General features: G+C 34.9%; 2 protein-coding genes across 2 annotated transcripts; one reads left to right on the forward strand and one right to left on the reverse strand.

The window, feature by feature from the left end:
- Positions 1-166: 166 nt before the first annotated feature.
- Positions 167-2859, forward strand: LOC145628831 (cyclin-P3-1-like). Its single transcript, XM_081681247.1, has 2 exons — positions 167-1436; positions 2372-2859. Exons 1-2 carry the CDS (start codon positions 1030-1032, stop codon positions 2658-2660), a joined length of 696 nt encoding a protein of 231 aa, XP_081537373.1. The 5' UTR covers positions 167-1029; the 3' UTR covers positions 2661-2859.
- A 346-nt stretch (positions 2860-3205) lies between these two features.
- LOC145628830 (mitochondrial Rho GTPase 1-like) lies at positions 3206-19415 on the reverse strand. Its single transcript, XM_081681246.1, has 15 exons — positions 19266-19415; positions 18925-19138; positions 18417-18549; positions 17576-17725; positions 16604-16780; positions 16187-16438; positions 15401-15469; positions 14638-14693; positions 14469-14550; positions 13660-13871; positions 13377-13446; positions 6336-6448; positions 6077-6227; positions 4802-4997; positions 3206-3626 (listed from the first exon to the last, which is right to left on the reverse strand). The coding sequence occupies exons 2-15, from the start codon at positions 19125-19127 to the stop codon at positions 3553-3555; spliced, it is 1938 nt and encodes a 645-aa protein (XP_081537372.1). The 5' UTR covers positions 19128-19138; positions 19266-19415; the 3' UTR covers positions 3206-3552.
- Positions 19416-19855: the final 440 nt, after the last annotated feature.

Consider the following 19855-nt stretch of genomic DNA (forward strand, 5'->3'; position numbering starts at 1 on the left):
TTTTTTTTTGAACTAATACAAGTTAGAACATATTTAATAAGCATTTTTTTTTAATCCCTTCAACTTTTCATTAATCTTCCCCTTCAATATATTTTAGACCCTAAAACCAGTCTTCCATTAAACCTGTCCAAACAACAGATGTATATGTAAAAATATCTATTTCGATATTATACTTCATCCGTTCTTTCACGTTTGCTAAGTACATTTGGTACTCTGTAATTTTAATTACCTCACCGGCTTGGTTTATATAATATAGATTTTAATACTTTTATTGAACTAATTTTATTTTTTTCTTCCACGTACTTTCTTTATTCTTTCTTTTTTGTTGAAAATTTGTTTTTAATTTATATTGAAATTAAATCACCCTTATTATTAATGAAACTTATTAACTTATTTTAGGCAAGGAAATCAAAGTCTTTGATCTACTCCCTCCATCTCACTATAATTGTCCATTAAATTACTTATTATGTCTAGTGAAAATTATTGAGGTTAAATGGAGTAATTTTAACGAGATAGAGGGAGTATTAAGTGATGAAGACAAGTAATTTCTTTGAAAAGAAATATCAACAACAAAATCAATGGCACAATCATTTTTCACTTGTATCAAGAAATACCTTTTTCTTATGCTTTTTCGGCCTTCTCTATTTCATTCCATGAGCAAAATAAAAAAAATTCCAAAAGCATTTTCTAGAGTTAGTCATCACCAAGAAAGGTCCAAAGGAGGAGGAATAATCATTTGTCATTATACCATGATATTCCCCTTTTATCTTTAAGGAAAGCATAAAGTTAAAACAAAATTTTAAAAATATAAAAAGAATTTAAAATATAAATTAAATAAATAAAGAAAGAAAAAAAAATAAAAAAAAGAGAGATAAGATGGAATTTTCAATTTTTGAACTAGAGAACCAAATCTATGACATGCCTTTATACCCCAACCTCAAAATGATAAGCCTTTTGAATCACTTCAAGCATCAAAAAAAATTAATCCAATTTTCGGTGTCTTAAACATTGCTTAATTATTTTGTTTTTATGGGAACTTTCAACACCAAGAGTAGAAATTCAGAGCTATATAAAACTCTAGGATTATTAGATAAACCACCTCTACTTGAAGATGCATCAGAAAAACCACCTCAAATTGTGTCACTCGTAGCATCTGTTCTTGAAAGAAACATTCACAAAAATGACAAGTTATTCAAGAAGTCGAAAACTAAGGATGGTGTGACAATCTTTCATGGTTCGAAAGCTCCTACATTGAACATCAGGCAGTACATGGACCGCGTGTTCAAGTACTCCAAGTGTAGCCCTTCTTGCTTTGTTGTAGCATACATTTACATGGATAAGTTCATTCAATCCACAAATTGTTACCTTACCTCGCTCAATGCTCATCGCCTTCTCATTGCTTCGGTTCTTTTGGCTGCCAAGTTTATTGAAGACGTGTAAGTAAACTTCCTACTATAACATGGATTTATGATTGTCTTTACATTTATGACATGAATTTTTAGATTATGTCTTTCTGTTAATATTTCTGTTTATGCAATAGTACATTCTTAAGAGATAAAGCTGTTTATTAAGCAAATTTGAGTGTTAAAAACATTAGATTTGAATCACTTTCCTTACAAAATTAGTTTTGTGTCTTGATCTTTCTGTTAGATTTGTGGTACTTTTAGATGTTCAACCCAAATATCCAAAAGAAACCCGAAAACTGACCTAAATCAGACCCAAGTTCAGTAGACTCGAAAGCAACCAGACAGGGCGATTTGACTGGTTTCTCCTCATCCACATACACCACTACTAGATTGCAAGAATGTGGGCACAAACACAAGTATTAATAATGACACTGAAAGGAAAATAACAGTCACAAAACTGTGAAACTAAACCAATCCGTATCTGTATCACTGTATGTCGTTGTTTAAGAGTCCGACGTCAGATTTGTCACCTTATACACACTGGCCTAGTTGGCCCTATCACCTAAGATGAATAAAACTCATAAAAGTACCTGTTAATCTTTGCCAACATGGATGATTGTATGTACTGCTGAGATTATGAAGGTTAATCATCTTTGTTAAGTGCATAATTTATCAGATTAGTCAAAACTCGAAAGTACTAATAATGTACTGTTAATCTTTGACTCCCTATGAAAATAAATGAAAGCATGGTGTTATGAAAGAAGCCCCTTTTGTAATAGTTCTGTGATTTATTCCATTTCCCTGAAGTATTTCAGTGAGAAAATGTAATGATAAATCGTAACTATACTATTGAAGTATTAGGCAAAGATAATTGTTTATTCGAGCTGCAATCATGTGCATGAATGTGTCATCAAGAACAAAACAACAATGGGACATCTTGATACTAATGCTTTAACAAAATGCAGGACTTACAACAACGCACATTTTGCCAAAGTTGGAGGCGTAAGCATATCAGAAATGAACAAGCTAGAATTGAAGCTGCTATGCAGCCTCGACTACAAGCTTCATGTGACAGTAGAGACGTTTGATCAGTATTGTCTACAGTTGGAGAAGGCAGCAGGCTCGGGAAATGAGAGGAGGAGCTGCCACAATGAACGAGCATTGCAAACCTGTGGCCTAAAAGGTAGCTGGTTGAAGAAAGACGAGTCTAAATGCACTCCAAAGTTCGCAGGGTATACCTGTGGAGCCATATAGTTTAGCCACTTCCACACATTCAGCATCTTAAAGATATGGGATGCTTGAAGTTCTTTATCCACACACACAGACAGACAGTTATCTATATCTTCATACCGAAATTCAAAATTTAAGACAAGTCTTTCACATTCGCCAAAAGGCTGTTAATGGTATATACTTGGTGTCAAAGATATGGCAGCTGAGTAATATTTGTTAGTAATCCTCTTCATAAGTTCATATTAACCCAATTGAATTCGCAAAAATGATAACAGCTAAACGACTCTCAAAGCTACAAAAGCAAAATATCAGATACAAATCAAAGAATGTAATATGATAACAAGAAAATTTGAAAGTGACCAACAGATGCTTACATCAAATTTAGTTTGAGACTATTAGATTCAGATCATATCATCTTGCTGATTGCTTTTCCATCAAACAAAGATCAGGCCAATTTTTTATAAGATGTAGTTCAAGTACAGTTTAGGTCAAGTAAACGTAACTCATCAGATAAGGTAACTTGCTGCAGTAAGCGTTAAAACTACCCTCGTTGAAGTTGCCCCTGAAAGTTCAATTTTATTTTCAAATGGTTTGCATTGCGTTCGAGGATTACAAAAGCTAAATTGCTACGAAAACACAACACTGCTACTGGACAGTGCAAACAATATAAAGATATATTACTAGTATTCTGGCAAAATTTTTATTGCACAGATTGTGCACAATAACACTAAAAATTAAATCACTATACACTACCAGAAAACCCTGCATTCAAGAAATCAAAACCTGAAGCCCTACCAAAGATTTTAAAAAGAGCTACAATAGAACAATGGGTGTGGGTCTATAAATGTCTGGTATAGAGCACCCATTACTAGGCCCCCAAAGATGGTAGCCGAGGAGACAGAAATATCTCATCTTCTCAGTTGGAGCTGTTTCTCCTTGCTGCATAGGCACGATAAACCGCCAATCCGGCAAAAACAACACCTACTCCAACTGTAGAAGTAAAAATCACGTAACCATGTTCAGTGAAAGAGATGGAGGGAAAACAAATGCAACATGCACACAATTGAGATACACAGTAAAACATTTAAGAAGATTAGCCCTGTCAATTAAACACCCATCATCCTAGTCTCCTAGATACAGCTTTAATAAAGGCACTAGGGCTGAGTAGAGAGTAAATTCACTGAGCTGAAATACAGACATTCAGGACACGGTGAACCAGATGAATAACATAATATTGCTCATCTCAAGCTCTAAAATCATTTAAATGCCTCAAATTTGGAGATTCTAAGAAGATAGCATACAAGCTTGTCTGGTTGGAGGAAGTAGAGAAATAATTTTACAATCTACGACTTTTACTGCTACCTACATTACTCAAAGATGGTTCCATTTACCTTTTTGCACAAACTTCAATGCATTTTTGAGCCTCGATATCTTTACTTACGTAATGTAACAAAATACTTACAGTTGATATTGGAAACTACACATCAAGACAAATCAAAGAAGATCCCACATGATTATGTTTTATCCTATAGAGTAGAAATAAATATCATAATAAAAACTCCTTTTTCATGTTATAAATAATTATATCCATAACAAAGAAGTCCCCTTCCTTTTTATATGTTTTGCCAAGGTAGTGAAAGTAGAAACCTTGAAAAAAAAAAGTACTGTACTAGACATGTAACTACAAGAAATAGAAAAAAGGGGGTAACATCACCACTAATACATATAGGAAAAGTGGAGAGCACAAGACAAGAAGCACTCAAGAAGTTTTATCCTTCTCTTTTTTTGGCATTCTGGCTGAACACTAACGGCCTATTTGGTTGGAAAAGAAAGGAACAGAAATTTATTGGTTCCATAGTTTGATTCCAAAAATTATGAGGAATTAGAAGGAAAGCTCCCTCCACATAATTTTCACTCTCCTTTCCTCCCAAAATTCGAGGAATTAGGGAGAAATTAGAAAAATAAAACATGTCAAATTAAAATTTTGATTTCTTTCACAACCTTTCCATCAAACCAAACATTGTAAAATATGTATTCTTTCATTTCCCTTCCTTTCTTTTCTCTTCCCTTCCTTTACTATGATTCTATGAAAGCCTAAGAGTCACATGGGTGATGCAGAAAAATCGTACTAATACCCTACTAAAAATCAAGGCTATTAAAAGTACCTCCGAGGGCTCCGACTGATATAGCAGAGTTCTTGATGAGACGATGATATTGCTTTCGGCTTCTTCCAACTTCAGTCTCAGGGATGCTCAAATGAGGACGCTCTGCTGAGCTCACAATTCTACGGAATATATTATTGAAGTCCCCCAATTTAGCACTAATAGGCACTGGGGCTTCAACACCCATATCTTGGCTAACCTGTGAAGTAAATAAAAAATAAATGAATAAATAAAAATAATTCCAAAATCCCGATTAAAAGTCGATTAAAAAAAGAATAATAATAACATAAAAAAAAAAAAATTTTAAAAAAAAATCTGCTTTTCAGATAGTGTACAAGTATGTAAGCCAGTGTTTTCAGAAGGGTTTTTGAAACCTAAACAAAATTAATTTTTAGAAGGTTTTGCAGGAAGCGCCAATGCAAGCAGCTTGTTTCATAGTTTCATACTAATATACTATGCCCACTTTACTAAAACTAAGGTTACTATTGCAAATACTACGTAAAAATACGGGTGAAAACCTTGCTTGACATTATAAAGAGGTTCTAAAGTCGTTTCGTAAGATCAAGGATTCAAACACAAAAAAAATGGCAGTCTCCCATCATAACATACCCAAAAAAGGGCCCTGGACTGAGCCAAACTACTTTTCTCACCACACCCCCCAAGTCCCCAGCCCTCCCCCCACCTAAAGCAAGTATTAATAAAAGACGGAAATATTGAAATGTTCAGAAACTACCAAAACTTTTCAAGTGGATGTAGATCTACCTTTTGATCTTTTAAGTTTCCCTAATGGATTCTGTCGTCTAAAAGGAAGCATTTGAATTTCCCGAAATTTATCAATGACATTTTAAAGGAATTAGGCAAATGTGAATAGCTAAGTATGGAGGAAACACATAGTTTGAGTGCATAAACCCATCATATTGTTTACTTCTATCCAGTCCATTGCAGCTGGTACCTTACCATTAGTTTCCCAGCAGATAAAATAGCATACAAACAGAAATACAGAGTATTGCATCCCATAGACAGGAGAGAAAGAAAATAATCATTTCCATAGCCTACTGTACTGTCTGTTGCCTCAACAAGAGATTAATCTTCAACCCAGGATATCATTTCCCAAAAAAATAAGGTTAATAGTAGAAAGGAAAGGAAGAGAAAATAGGGCAAAATCAAAGTAATTAACATTCCCACAGTGCCCAACCCACATTAGTACAGAAAACAAAAAATTTAAGAAATCAATGAAATAATCAACAATTCTATACAATTTATAGGAAAGAGAACTACCCGAGTAGAATCTTGGATAGCCATAGGATATGGATCCAGGTCATCTTTAGCGGCTACAATAAGGGAAGGAACCTCATAACCAATATCTTCTGCATGGCCAGCAACCTCTACCAGCAATTCAGCTGTCTTTTTCCATGATAATTCATCAGAACTGTCATAAAATGCTACATCAGCAAGTCACAGCAAAGGTTACATAATAATAAGTAACCTCTATGTTAAAAGCAGCTATAGCATTCCTTTGAAATACACCAATGGTTACCTGTCATAGACAAATATTGCTATATCACAAGCAGCTAGAGAATCTTTGGAGGAAAGTATGCTCTTAACTTTATCTTCAGGTATCTCTCTCAAAACAAGGAATTTCTTGCTTCCCTGCCAAGAAAAAAATAACACAAATTGGAGATCAATTTACTTAATTTTATATTTGCTGTATTTGTTTCTTCCTATCCTTCCTTTTCCTATTTAATACCTCACCCCCCCCCCCCCCTCCTCTGCGCGCGGTTGACTGGAGACCATTCAAGAAATGTTAATTACTCACTTCTTTGAGTAAGAAACAATGTTCATCAAACAAGAACAACCAACTCCTTACAACCCCCCCCCCCCCCCCCCCCCCCCCCGCGACCATAAAAAGCTAATTACATAGCTTTCAAAGTAACTTTTTAACTGTCATCTAACCATCTATTGGTCAAAAGAATCTAAAGGAGTACATGCCCATATCACCTCCCTGGCAAACGTAACAAGTGATAATATAGGAGGGAATCAATGTAGCTTGTAGATTTCAGACTTCAGAATGACTAAGAAATTAAAAAATAGAGGGAAGTGTAAACAGCAAACAAACCCTTAACGAAAAGAAAAGACTGAATATTTTACTTAGTTCCCAAAAAAATCAACAATTCAAGTTTGACTATGAAAGGACCAAAATTAGAGAAGCAAATCATATGCATGTCATCTAATCCACTTACCAATTGTTCTAGCCTACATGCAACATCTAACCCCAACTTGTAACCATCCTCGAAGAACAGAAGGATATATAAACAGTTGTGCAGCAGTGTCATCAAGAAATAGGAATTCTCAACGGAAATAATCAAACAGGGTTTCTCCAAACAGTTACCCAGGACAGGAATGGGTACCCAGAATAAAGCCAGACCAGACAGAAGCTTCCAACCCATCAGTCATTCTCTCCAACAATGTATAGAAAGTCAGTATATCATAATTTTAAATAGGTTCTAACATCGACTTTTATGACTTCTGCCAAACTTCATACATACATTTCTCCTGTTGACAAAATTTGCTACGCTACACATCAGTCAAAAGTGCTTGAATGCTCCTCATCAAACCAATAGGAGTCACTAAGCATTTGGTTTACACTTGACCATTATATTCCAAATATTTTTGAACACATCCATCCAAAAAAAATTTACCACAGCTACAAATAACAAACAGTTTGGCCCTTTTGGGCATCTGAGTCTAGCAAATAATTAGAATCAATCCTTACAGTGCAAATAACATAGCGTAAGATAATTTTGAATATTTCTGCAATCTTCTTCCATCCAAAGGCAATATCTCAAAACTTCAACCATTGAACACTACCCAAGTTTTTGCAGAGACAATTCCCAATATTATCATCCTCCATTCATCTTGATTAATTTTCCAAAACAGAATCATACACTTTGACGTCTGCAAAATCATCTCAAATGCAACTATACGAGCATCATATCTAGAACTCCGTATAAGCGGCATAACCTATATGTGAACAGCTGAATCTCCAAATATTGTCAAAAAACTATCTAAGAACACAAAGTATATAACCTCAAATAAATTTGCAGGAATACGTTGAACATACAATAGAATTAATCCTTTCAGTCTAGGACAAGTTCCAAACGTCAAAGCCAAAAGAAAAACCATAAAATAAAAAAAATAAAAATAAAAAAAAAAAAAAAAAAATTGGTATAGACTCTTTGTCACCACTATGACAAGTTCATTGAGTTTACTAGATGAGTATAGAGTTACAATTACTTTACCCATTAATGTAAGTGGATAGACAATGTTCTTAATGTATAGCAACAACGTTAATTCCACTAATTTTAGTGGAATGAGAGACACTAGAAGACCATATCAAAATTTCAATTTTCCATAATTTTTCTTTCAGTTGGAAAGTATGCTTCTCCCCAAAACCTTAGAACAGCTCATATTAACCAGTTCCCACCAAGCCACCAACCACTATAAGGCCATTAAAACAAAAGTATTACCTTGGTAAAAGTTCTAGAAGAATATATATGGAATCAAAAGTGGTAAAAAGTAGGAATATATGGTACATTCTGATGTGATAATTCTTGCTCCAGTCACTCAGTACACTCAACTAAGTTTTAAATAGCACAAGGCATAATGAAGCATAAAGGGAACTAGGAGTTGATGCCAATTGCCAAAGCAAAATCATTAATCATATAAAAAGCGCTTATTTTAAAATTTTATGAAGTTTTCTCAGACTAATGCTGTAGTTGATAAAGACCAACTCTATGATATGCAAAAAATTTATCTTACTTTCACTTACAAGTGAAAAGCTAAAGCAACTATATATTGAGGAAAAAAAAGAAAATTTACAAGTCTAAAATACTAATTAATTCACAGAATTATTTTCATTGAAGTAATAGCTACAGCATAGTACTTTTAAGAAAGAATATACTTCTTTCATTTTATATAAATAGCATAGCTAAAACAAATACATTTGATAAATAAACAGAAAATAAATAATACCTTCAAAAACCACTCCTCTTTTTACTACTTGTATTCAATATATTATATTGATGTTATTAATTGATAGTTTCTTCCAAACAAAAACAAAACTAGGGGGAAAATTCACCCTCCTTAATCAAAGTACTAGACCATACGGTAGAGGATTATGTGTGTGTTTGTGTGTGTTGGGGGGGGGGGGGGGGGGATAAAGCCAAAATTATTAAACCAATCATAGTCTTGTTCACAAATGAAACAAGACAAATGATTCTCATGATGAAGCACATGCCTCCAGTGATAAGTGACTTTTATGTCACTTTTAGGGTGATTATTAAGTCGCTTTCCGGCTTATTTTACAATAATTTAGCCCCTTTTTGTCCTTTATTTCTTTATTTACTTATTCTCGTCTTTTATCTTGATTTCGAGTATTTAAGTAGTTTTTAATAGTTTTTAGCTTATTTTCTTAATTTATTTAATTTATCTTATTTTCTTTGTTTTTATTTTTAGTTTTTAGTTCTTGTTATTTAATAAGTTCCTAGTTTCTTTTATTTTCTTATTTTATTTTATTTTCATATTTGTTTTACTTTATTTTATATAATTTCTTTTGATTTTATTTTTTTAAGTTTATTTTATTCTATTTTATTTCATTTTTATTTTATTTTATCTTCCAATTCACCCTCGTGTTTTTGTTGTAGGTCGAGTTTGGTGTTTTGGGTTTTAAAGTCTTGTTCGAGTTCAAAGTCCGGGGTTCGAGGCACAAGCTCCCAAGCAAACTGCTGCCCTGTTTCTGCCAGCTTAAACATCACCACCCCACACCTTAACCTCCACCACACCAGTCACACACCCATCTCCCCTGCTCCCTGCTCTCCCTCACGCAAAACAGCCCAACAACAACAACACGCAGCACCAGCCACCACACGCGCACTTCACCCAGCAACCAACACCAGCACCTCACCATCAGCCACCTCCAATCAACCTCCGCCAAAACCGCCAATCGCCTATCAATCACCAATTAAACCAAACTCCCTCGCAATCGCATCTCCCCTGTTTCACCTCGCAACACCACCATTACACCAGCCACCGCCACCAATTTACCCAAGCAAACACCAGCCACCACAAAACCGCCTCCAATCGCACCTCCCCTGCTCCCTCAGCAACCTTCAACCACCACGCGATTCTCACACCACCAGCCACAACAATAACAGCAACCCATATCATCGCGGCCGCGCACCCCCTGTCAGAAAGCGCACACGATTGGAGTCCAAATTCAGAGTCGAGGCAGAAGCTATGCGCGACCTCTGCGCGGTGTCTTCGCGGGCGCGCATTCGTGGGTCAATCACGAGCTTTTCACGTGATTTTTAATGAGAATTGGATGGCCGCGATTTGGAGATGCTAGATGATTGTGGTTGATGAGCGGTGGTGATTGAGTGATAATTGATGCGTGGTGATGGTGATGCAAATCAGTGCAGCGAAAGTTCAAAAGAGAAAAGGAATTGGAAGCTGATTGTTGTTTTTCGTGGGTTGGTTCTGTTTTGGGGAAATGGTGGGTTTTGTTTTCTTTTTCCTTTTTTCTTTTCATTTTCTTTTAATTTATTTTATTTTTAGTTTAGTTTTATTTTTGGTTTTTAAGTTTAGTTATTTTAATTATTTTAGTTTAGTTTTTATTTCTTTTTAGTTTTCTCTTTTACTTTATTTTATTTAGCCTTGTATTATAAATACTCCTTTGGGGGGTAATTAGAAGGGAGGCCATTATGCTATTTTCTTAGTTAGTTTAGGAGAGCTCCTCTCTCTTAGGGTTAGATTAGATAGTTTTTAGAGAGAAAAAGTAGATTATTGCTCAATTTTCTTCCAAGTAATCAATTTTGGTCAAGTTTAATTTCCAATCAAGCAATTCCTTCAAGTTTTCATCTTTCATTAATCCTCTCTCTAGTAATCTCTAATCCTTTCCTTTAGCTTTATTTATTTGCTTTATTGTTGCTTATTTTTGTTAGTCTTTTTAGTTCATCTAGTTATTATTGTTTTCATTGTTTTTAATCATGTTTTGTTTTGTGTTTCTTGAATATATTTTTGGTTTTGCTATTATGTTTAATCTCCTTTCTCTAGGCTAATCTTTTAGCTAGGGGAAGGGGGTGGAAAATATGTGTTGAATGTTGGATGAATGATGATAGTGGATTGATTACATGCTTTAAATTGATGAAAGATATGATTTTTATTGACTTGAGACTATTGTAGCACTTTATTTGATTGCCTTCTAGTTTAAATGCATGAAAATGATTTGAACTAGATTTAGATCACCTCTATTTTAATGATTGCATGAGAATGAGTTGTTAAAAATGGAGTTCCATGTATTGTGCCCCTTTATTCCTTGGTTAGCTTGTGCCTAATGGGATGCATGAGAATGATCCTAATTAGCATAGACCTCTTTCATTGATTTGCCTAGACTATTACATGAGAATGAATTGTTTAGGTAGGATCTTGTGTTCTTTGGCATGTTCTTCATGATAACTATGATTATTCCCCTTTTTTCTAATCATGTTTGACACCCCCGTATCCCTAGCGTTGTTCTTTCTTGATTTTATTCGTCTTTATCTTTGCTTATTCGTAGTTTTAGTGCTTTTTATCCAATACATCAACAAAAACATTTCCCCTCTTGACTCTTGCATTAGTGATATTGATGTTGGACGAGTGAGCTTCCTTAGTGGTTCGACCCTTTACTTGCCACTAACTAGTTTAGTGTAAGTTTAGGCATTATAAATTGTTAATTTGATTAGGGTTAGTAGAACCAACGACCTATTAATCTCGATCATCCAGCCATATAAAATTCTTTAAAAGAACCTCAAAGCCTAACAAATGGAAGCTTTGCCCTAGAAATTCTCTCTCTTTTCAATCTCATGCGCTAAAATTCTAGTACAGTCAGCTTTAAAATTTAACAATGCACCATTCATTCGTCATCCATTTCCAACTGCCTGCTTTCACATACCCTTGTAAAGTTCAACATTCAACAAATCATAGAAAACCACCAACGTCAAAACAAGTGTGATCAGAGAAATAGATCTAAGAGATGAGCAACTGTTCCTACATAATTTCTGGAGGGTAGCAACTACTAGCAAGACTTTTATAATAAGCTAATCCATTGTAGGACAGCAGCAGCTGCCTGATAATACACAGCCATCACACATGACAAGGACCTTAAAACCTCAAAATCCCAAATGGTTGCAAAGTAGAGCTGATCAAAAGGTTGGGCAAGTTCAAACCGGGCCAAACTAACGGATTTTTTGGATTGTTTTGGGCTGGGCCTCCAACGTCAGGATTTTTTTATCACCTACATAGACTCCATTGGAGAGGTAACTCACATGTTTTTCCTCTCCTTTTTATCCCTTCCCACTCTTAAAACTCTTGTAAATTTTATTTGTATACTTTCTGTTTTTCAGTTTACACAAGTTTTGCCAACTTTGATTCAATCGATTATTTGCTATGCCCTTTCCCTTTTCGGACGGTTCCTCATGACAAATCCTGTAGATCCCAAATCATTTAGGAACAATGTCGTCGTTATTGTAAGTTATTTTTTATTGTAATGCAATCAAATGGCCAAATTACCCAATCCAAGTTCAAAAAAAAAGTGTTCTGAAAAGGCCCTTCCTTTATTTATGGGCAAATCTTAATATATTGGGAATCAATGTTTTTTTAACCAGCATTAACATAACCACTGCACAAATACTTCTTCTAATGATGCAATCCAAACAAGATCAAAAATTTAACAGATAAAAGTACAATGCAGTGCAACAACATCATACCATAAAGGCATGCAAAAACCATTGCTTACACAAAACAAAGCAACAAACAATAATAGATTTCCAAACAACTTGACTAAAAAGAGGTCTTTTAGCTCCACCAAAGAACTCTATTCCACCCAATACTTCACCTTGATTAAAATTAACTCCCTTTCCAAAAATAATCTATCTGACTTTCACAATCTCCTATGCAATAATTTGACCATTAATATCTTTATTATTGTAAAATTAAAATTTATAATACTTTCATACTTTGAAATTATATACTGAGATGCAGCTACTAGAAGTAAAGTCATAACATTATTGAATTTATTTTGGTGAAAATTTATTGTCAAGATCTATAAGTTTGACCTAAAAAGTTATATAGGAAACTTGTTTAAGGACAAAAGGAGTGAAATACAAGGTATAAATTGTAGAGTAGAAACTAAATGTAGCAATGAAGATTCTATTTTGGAGTGAAGCAATTTCACAAAGGTGACACTTAACTAAGCATGTATCTGAAGTTACAGGCATTACTACAAGAAAGCAGTTACAATACATGAACTCCGTTCTATACAATTTAAGGATGACAAACACAATCTAATTCAACCACTGTAACAATTAGGCCAAGGAGCCTGATTTTTCCATTATATTGAAATGATGCTTGAATCAGAGCTCTCTTACCCTACCCCCAATCTATGTGGCGAGGCTAGTTAGAAACAAGGTAACTGTATAGTGTATGATATGAACATAACTAGACTTCAAATGCAAAGGGGTCATATATATACAGTAATACTCACCGAGGACCCTTCTACAACATTGACAGCATATCGCTCTTCAGTGTTGGCGCCACTACTTTCAGAGAATGGCCTGCATTTGAAATTGGAAAAGAGTGAGATAATTGCTATATAATCAAACCTTCACAAAGAACTTAAATCACACGTAACATTAACAAAAACATATGCTTCGTAAGAGTTTATGCCAGAACCAACTAAGAAGCAACCAGACAATAAATAAACCCACACTAATCCCTCGAAATATTGTAAACGTAACATATATGCTAGCGCAAGCAACAAGACATACCTTCCCAGAAAAGCATCCAACAATGCTGATTTACCAGCTTTCCTTGGTCCAAAGACAAAGCATTGGTAAACATTTCTCTCAGATTGCCGCTTCTTGCGATCTATACGCCGCCTCCTAGTAAGACGAATGGCAGAAGCAGCATCTCCACCATACATGATATACTTCAAATACTCCACACTCTTAGCTGGCTCCAGAAGCGTCATAAGAGCCCACTGCATATTGCATTAATAATATGTGCTATTAGGCATCATAAATGCTAAAACCAAGCTTTCTATGGTTAGACTGCTAAAGTAGCAGAGATATAATGAATGCCAGTGCATTCCAAACCAAAAACCCATATTATCAAGTGCTGTAACAGAAAGTTTTAAAAATAGAACGTTATTTATGATAAATGACAGACAAAGGAATGCCCACAAATATTATCCATTTATCTGTACGTTTCTCCAGTGGGTTCAACACTGAAAAAAGACTGAAGCAATCAAAAGATAGGGAGAGCCCAATTCAAGTTTATTATCACCAGAAACATGCCAATCTTCTTAGATGAAATAGTTCAATTGATTACATTTGTGCACTAAGCTAAAACGAAAATAAATACCAGCAGTTTAAAACAAATCTCTCTTGTTAAAGGTTCGAATCTTCAAAACAAAAGGCATGTGACATCAGGTCAGAGCCTCAACCACACGATTAAGTAGGTATGACTACTTCATTCATGCCATAAATAAGCAACTTATATGATTGGACCAGTCAACAAACTATTCAACCTAAGGTAGCTTGGAGATGAGTTCATGGGAGCAATTAGGCAGACATACCTCTGACAGAAACCCATCCATTGTCAAACCTCCCAATGCAGTTGTTGGTGCAGCATCCTTGTATGGACCTTCACTCCAAGGACTACATTATCAGAGAGACAAAAATCAGATTAATAAACACTACATAAAGATATAACAGCTAAAAAAAATTATTGTATGTCAGTCATACCAATCTGGTGCTGTAGAAAACAGATCATCCACATCCGGAGGCCGAATAGCACCATCCTACCATAAAACCAAAAGTATCAAAATCATACAATTCAAGATAACTAGAAATCACCCAACTAGTCAAAGATGTGCACAAAAAGAGGAGATCGAGAAAAAGGACAAGTCCAAAAGTGTTATACAACCAGCAAGCTAAAGTCTGATTGTAACTTCAAAACTATGTATAAATAGAAAGAACTCACCTCACTAGTCAAAGATATGCATTAAATTAGTAGATTGACAAGGACAGGTACAAAAGAGTTTTACAAGAAAAAAACAGGCAGCTAAGGTGTGATTAAAGTGCAAACTATGATGATGAATGGAAACACTGATGAACCTCAAAAAAAAAAGTTACAACCATTACTCTGCTTTCCAAAATCTAGGTCCTAAATAAAAGTCTCATTTTTTCTTTAGCAATTTTATTTATTCACTTTTGATCAACCAAACTCCACTATCTTCTTTTCTTTTTTATTCACTTTTATCAATCAGACCCCACTATCTTATTTTTATATTTGACCTCTAATCAACCAAAACCCAATACTTTAATCATTTACTCAACTTCATAAAAACATGTGCAAAAGGCAAACAGGAATTTTATTTATACATATACATATATAAACTATGACCGCATGATCAAAGAACAAGTATTCCTACAACCTATAAATCTATAATATAGCCTTAAATGCAGATTGTTAATCCATCTGTAAAGAAGAAATAAATGGTCTTACATTATCGGTATCATACATACTGAAGATTCCTTTCAAAGCTTCTACAGCATCTGTTGACAGCTCTACACTCTGCATATGTAACAAATACCAATCAATGAGCACCTCAAAATTGATGTGAAGAACTTAGAAAAGCATCAACCCTTAGTAGAAAATTGAGCTAAATAAAAAATACAGTTTAATAGCAACAAAACAACCCCCCCCCCCCCAACCCCCGCGCACAAATTTATTGTTATATAAGCTAACCAACAAAAAGAGTTAAGTATATTCAATTAGACAATCTAAAATGGTCCATGACTCTTGTATGACCTATTAATCCCCTCAAAATTTTCTTGCATAAAAAAAAACAGTGAAACAGTGAAAGTCTCACTAATTTATCATTTCGCTTTTCCTAATTACTTTTTCATGCTACCATCTTCCCAACACTTAAGAGTCTCAGACAACTTCATCCTTACCACAAGTGCGCAAAAAGATATTAAAAGAGTAGAATTCTTCTGAAATATGAATATTCTCCCTGTCTAATACAAAAACATGCATAACCTTCTAGTAGGCATCAGCATCCAATCGAGGTACAATAATTTAAGTGAGAAAAAACAGTGTGTGCCTCATAAAAATCGCTTCATCCAGATAAAAACAAAATACATAAGTGCATGACCCAAGCCGCTTTGCGACTCAGACGCACCTTCTACGCAATCCATCCAATGCCTTATAAACTAGACCACGTTGCTCCTAGCATCATACCAATTTTAAATCATTAAATTTTAGACCATAAAGATAAAGTGAGCTGACCTGGTCTGGCGCTCGTTTGAATGAAGGTGGGAGAAAATCATCATCAAGCCTAATTTCATTATTATATCCAAACTTCCGCAGGACAGTCCATGTTGTCTCCAGCCGCCCTTTTTCTATGAAAAGTGCATGAAGAAATAGAAATCCTCTCAGAGTGAGACCACGCTCATTAACTCCTTCGGACAATTTTTCTTCTACTACCCTCTTAACACCTACAATTTCAGAAGGTTGGAGAGGAGCATTGAAGCACTTGACCTGTTTACAGGCAATAATAGTCAGTCAGAACACCTGGACCTCATTAAAAGCACTTGCATACAAAAATTCGATAGTTGATGAAAAATGAAGCATATGTATTACAAAAAACAGAAGAATGACTAAAGTGTTGAGAGAATTATGACTCAATAAATTGTATCCACCAACCTGGAAATCATTCAACTCTGCATCACTTAGCGCACCATCCTTGTCATGGTCACACAAAATAAATATGCGTTTCAGTGCCCTGACACATTGAGGCCTCAGTGTTTGAGTCTCTTGGTCAAATAATGGAGCTGTAGGGTGAAGAACAGCTTTTTGGGCATAGTAAAAAACCTCTGGGATCTGCAACAATTTATGGCCACTAAAATTCAATACAAAGACTCAACAATATGTAATAAAAACATAAACTTCCAATATTTTTAAACTACTCAAAATTCTCCATCAAGACATGACACAAAAAGACAAGTCAAAGAACCGGAACTTCAAGTCAGAATTAAAGGGGAAAAAAAAACACTCGTATTCATCATAGCATTAAAGTTTCGCTTACACCGGTACACCCAGATTAGATTGCAGGGAAAAAAGAAGTAATGGAAAGCAAAACAAAGAGAAGATAAATGATTATATGATATTATGTCAGCTTAGGCTCTGTTTTTTCCACCCAAATCTTATCAATAATAGCTGTTCAAATAACATCAGGCTAGACCAAAACCATAACTGACAAGAAAAATTCTGACCAAACCAAACTAACCAACATTAATGTTTTTAGTTATGCGTAAAAAATGATGAAAAGTTGATATTATAGTTAAAATATAAATATACACATTGAAACAAATCAAACAAGATTTGGCTCAAATACATGATACTTTTAATCTAATACATTAGTGTACAAAATACTGTCAAAGATCATCAGAGAAAAATAATAATAAACAGAGAAGACGCCAAAGATGTGGATCAAACAACACTAGAACTGTCGAATCTAGGTCAACTTATTTCATATGAAAAGAACATAGCCTCTACCTTTGCCAGTGTCCCTTTTGTAAACAGGTATGCAGATATGGGGAAAGTTCGTAGTAATAAAGATGAAGATGGAAAGGTAGAGATTGACCGACAGAAATTTAGGTGACAAATTGGATATACCTGTATTTGTCTGGATGCAGAGCATTCTATGCAAGTTTCAATCTCACGAAATTGCTGCATAATTGGAGACATCACCTGCTCCAAGCTGACTTGCTGCTGCTCATCCCTCAAATCCAACTTACAACCAACAACTATAACAGGGACTTTCACCTGCCATCATGTCAACACAGAAATTAAGCAGAGGATAACTGCATATGAAAATTATACATAAATGACAGGATATCTAAAAAGAACAAGCAAAACTTCCCATGTAGGGCTTAGGGAGTACATAAAAAATATTATAAGTGTCACAAATATAATTATACATCCTACACAATACCTTTCTAAAATTGTTATGCCTTAATCAAGTAATTTCCATTTTACCCTTCCACCATTAATGTGATTTTTTTTTCCAAGAAAGAGATAGATTAAGTGTTATGCTGAATTTTATTTGAAAGTGGAATTAGAAAATTCATAATGAATCTTAATGAATTTGAACCCCAAAAAAAGGGCTTATTAGGCACACGGGATAGACCGCTTCCCCTATGCAACAGACACTTAAAATCCAAGGGAGAGACACCTTTTGTTAATCTAGGGCAAGGACCCATAAAGTAGCAGAACATTTGGTCCAGCAGGTGACCATGACAGAGCTTGTTAGCTATACCAATTTAGAATTAAATTCCAAGACAGACCATCATATTTCACCTCAAATCCAAATCAATTCCTCAAAAAGCTATTTATTGTGTTAATAAGTTGCTATAATTCTATACAGAAGCTACAGTAAATAATAGCAAAGCAAGCAACCCATCATACACACGCAAAAAAAAGGTGGGACAGACAGTAGCTCAAGTGTGTACAACACCTCCAATCGACGAAGCTCAGGAAGCCAATATGTGCTCAAACGATCAAGAGTCTCTGGACGATCACACGCATAAGTTAGCACAACAGCATCAGCACGCCTCATCTCCTCCCCAACTTTATTTTTCTGCTCGATACTAATAAAAACACAACACCTCATAAAAATTAAAACTCTAATAAACTCACATTCAATTGCATTTCCCAAATAAAAACTACATTCGGGTAGCTGCAATAAGGGGATAATCAGAATAATACAAAAAAAACAGCTCAATTCAAACAATGTATAAAAGCCACAGTTTAATAGCACCCAGAAATCAGAGTATAAATCAAACAAGATTTCACACAAAATAAAGCTAATACAAACAAAATCCACGCAACAAATCATAAAAAATCGACCAAATATCAAACATTGAATAATCTCCCACAAAATCCCACAAAAATTAGCTACTGTAAAGTGCAGTGCAATTAAAAAAATTCAAACTTTAATCCATAAAAACAAAAGCTTAGTGTACCTTGAAGAAGTATCAATAATGGTGATGGGAACACGATCAGGGAACATATCGTCAGGAAGACGAGAAGGCGGCAACACCGACGGAACATTGGTGGGAAAAGTGTCGGAAACAGCTGTTACAATCAAGCTCGATTTACCAGTAGCTTTGTCTCCGGCAACAATGATTCTGATTCCATTTTTGTTACCAGTTGAAGATTTTGCCATCTACTCAAAATCTGCAACAAAACCCAGAAAAAATTACACTACAAAATCACGTAGAAATAGCGTAAATTTGCAGCAAAATGAAGAAGAAGAAGGAGGAGAGAGAAAATGGTGAGAAATTATAGGGAAAGGGGAGCTTACGCTTGGGTATCGAAGCTGAAGAGTGAAGAAAGACGTGCTGGGAGATTTGCAGAGAGAGGAAAATAAAAATGTGAAGAACCCTAGTTTTTGATTAATTTATTTTTGTTATTTTATTTTTGATTAGATTTTTGCCTTGGAAAACAAGAAGCAAGAGGAGAAGGTAAGGATGAAAGTGGACGAGGTGTGCTAGAAAAGTGATCAAGGTTCGGGTTGGTTCGGATTTCGGTGATATTGTCAATTTTTTTATACTGTCGGACTTATAAGGTCAAATGAAACATGAGATAAGCATAGGGTGACTGATGAATAACTATGGCACTTTGATAGACATGCCCTGATTCTTGGTGAAATTGTTGATTCGGTAAAGCCCTCTGACACTCAACTTTTTCATTTGCCAATGTGGATTAGAGTGTACAACCTTTCTCTTAAAGGTCGCCTAAATATTGCTAATGTTGAAAAAATTGGTAATAAAGTAGGATTTTTTGTAAAATTGGATAATGCTGCTCAAGTGGGCATTGATAAATCAATCAAAATTCGTGTTCTAATTGATGTGAGAAAACCTCTAATTAAGCGTGTGAAACTGAAATTAAGAG

This window comes from Chenopodium album, chromosome 4, assembly GCF_948465745.1.
Source record: "Chenopodium album chromosome 4, dcCheAlbu1.1, whole genome shotgun sequence".
Classification (NCBI taxonomy): domain Eukaryota; kingdom Viridiplantae; phylum Streptophyta; class Magnoliopsida; order Caryophyllales; family Amaranthaceae; genus Chenopodium; species Chenopodium album.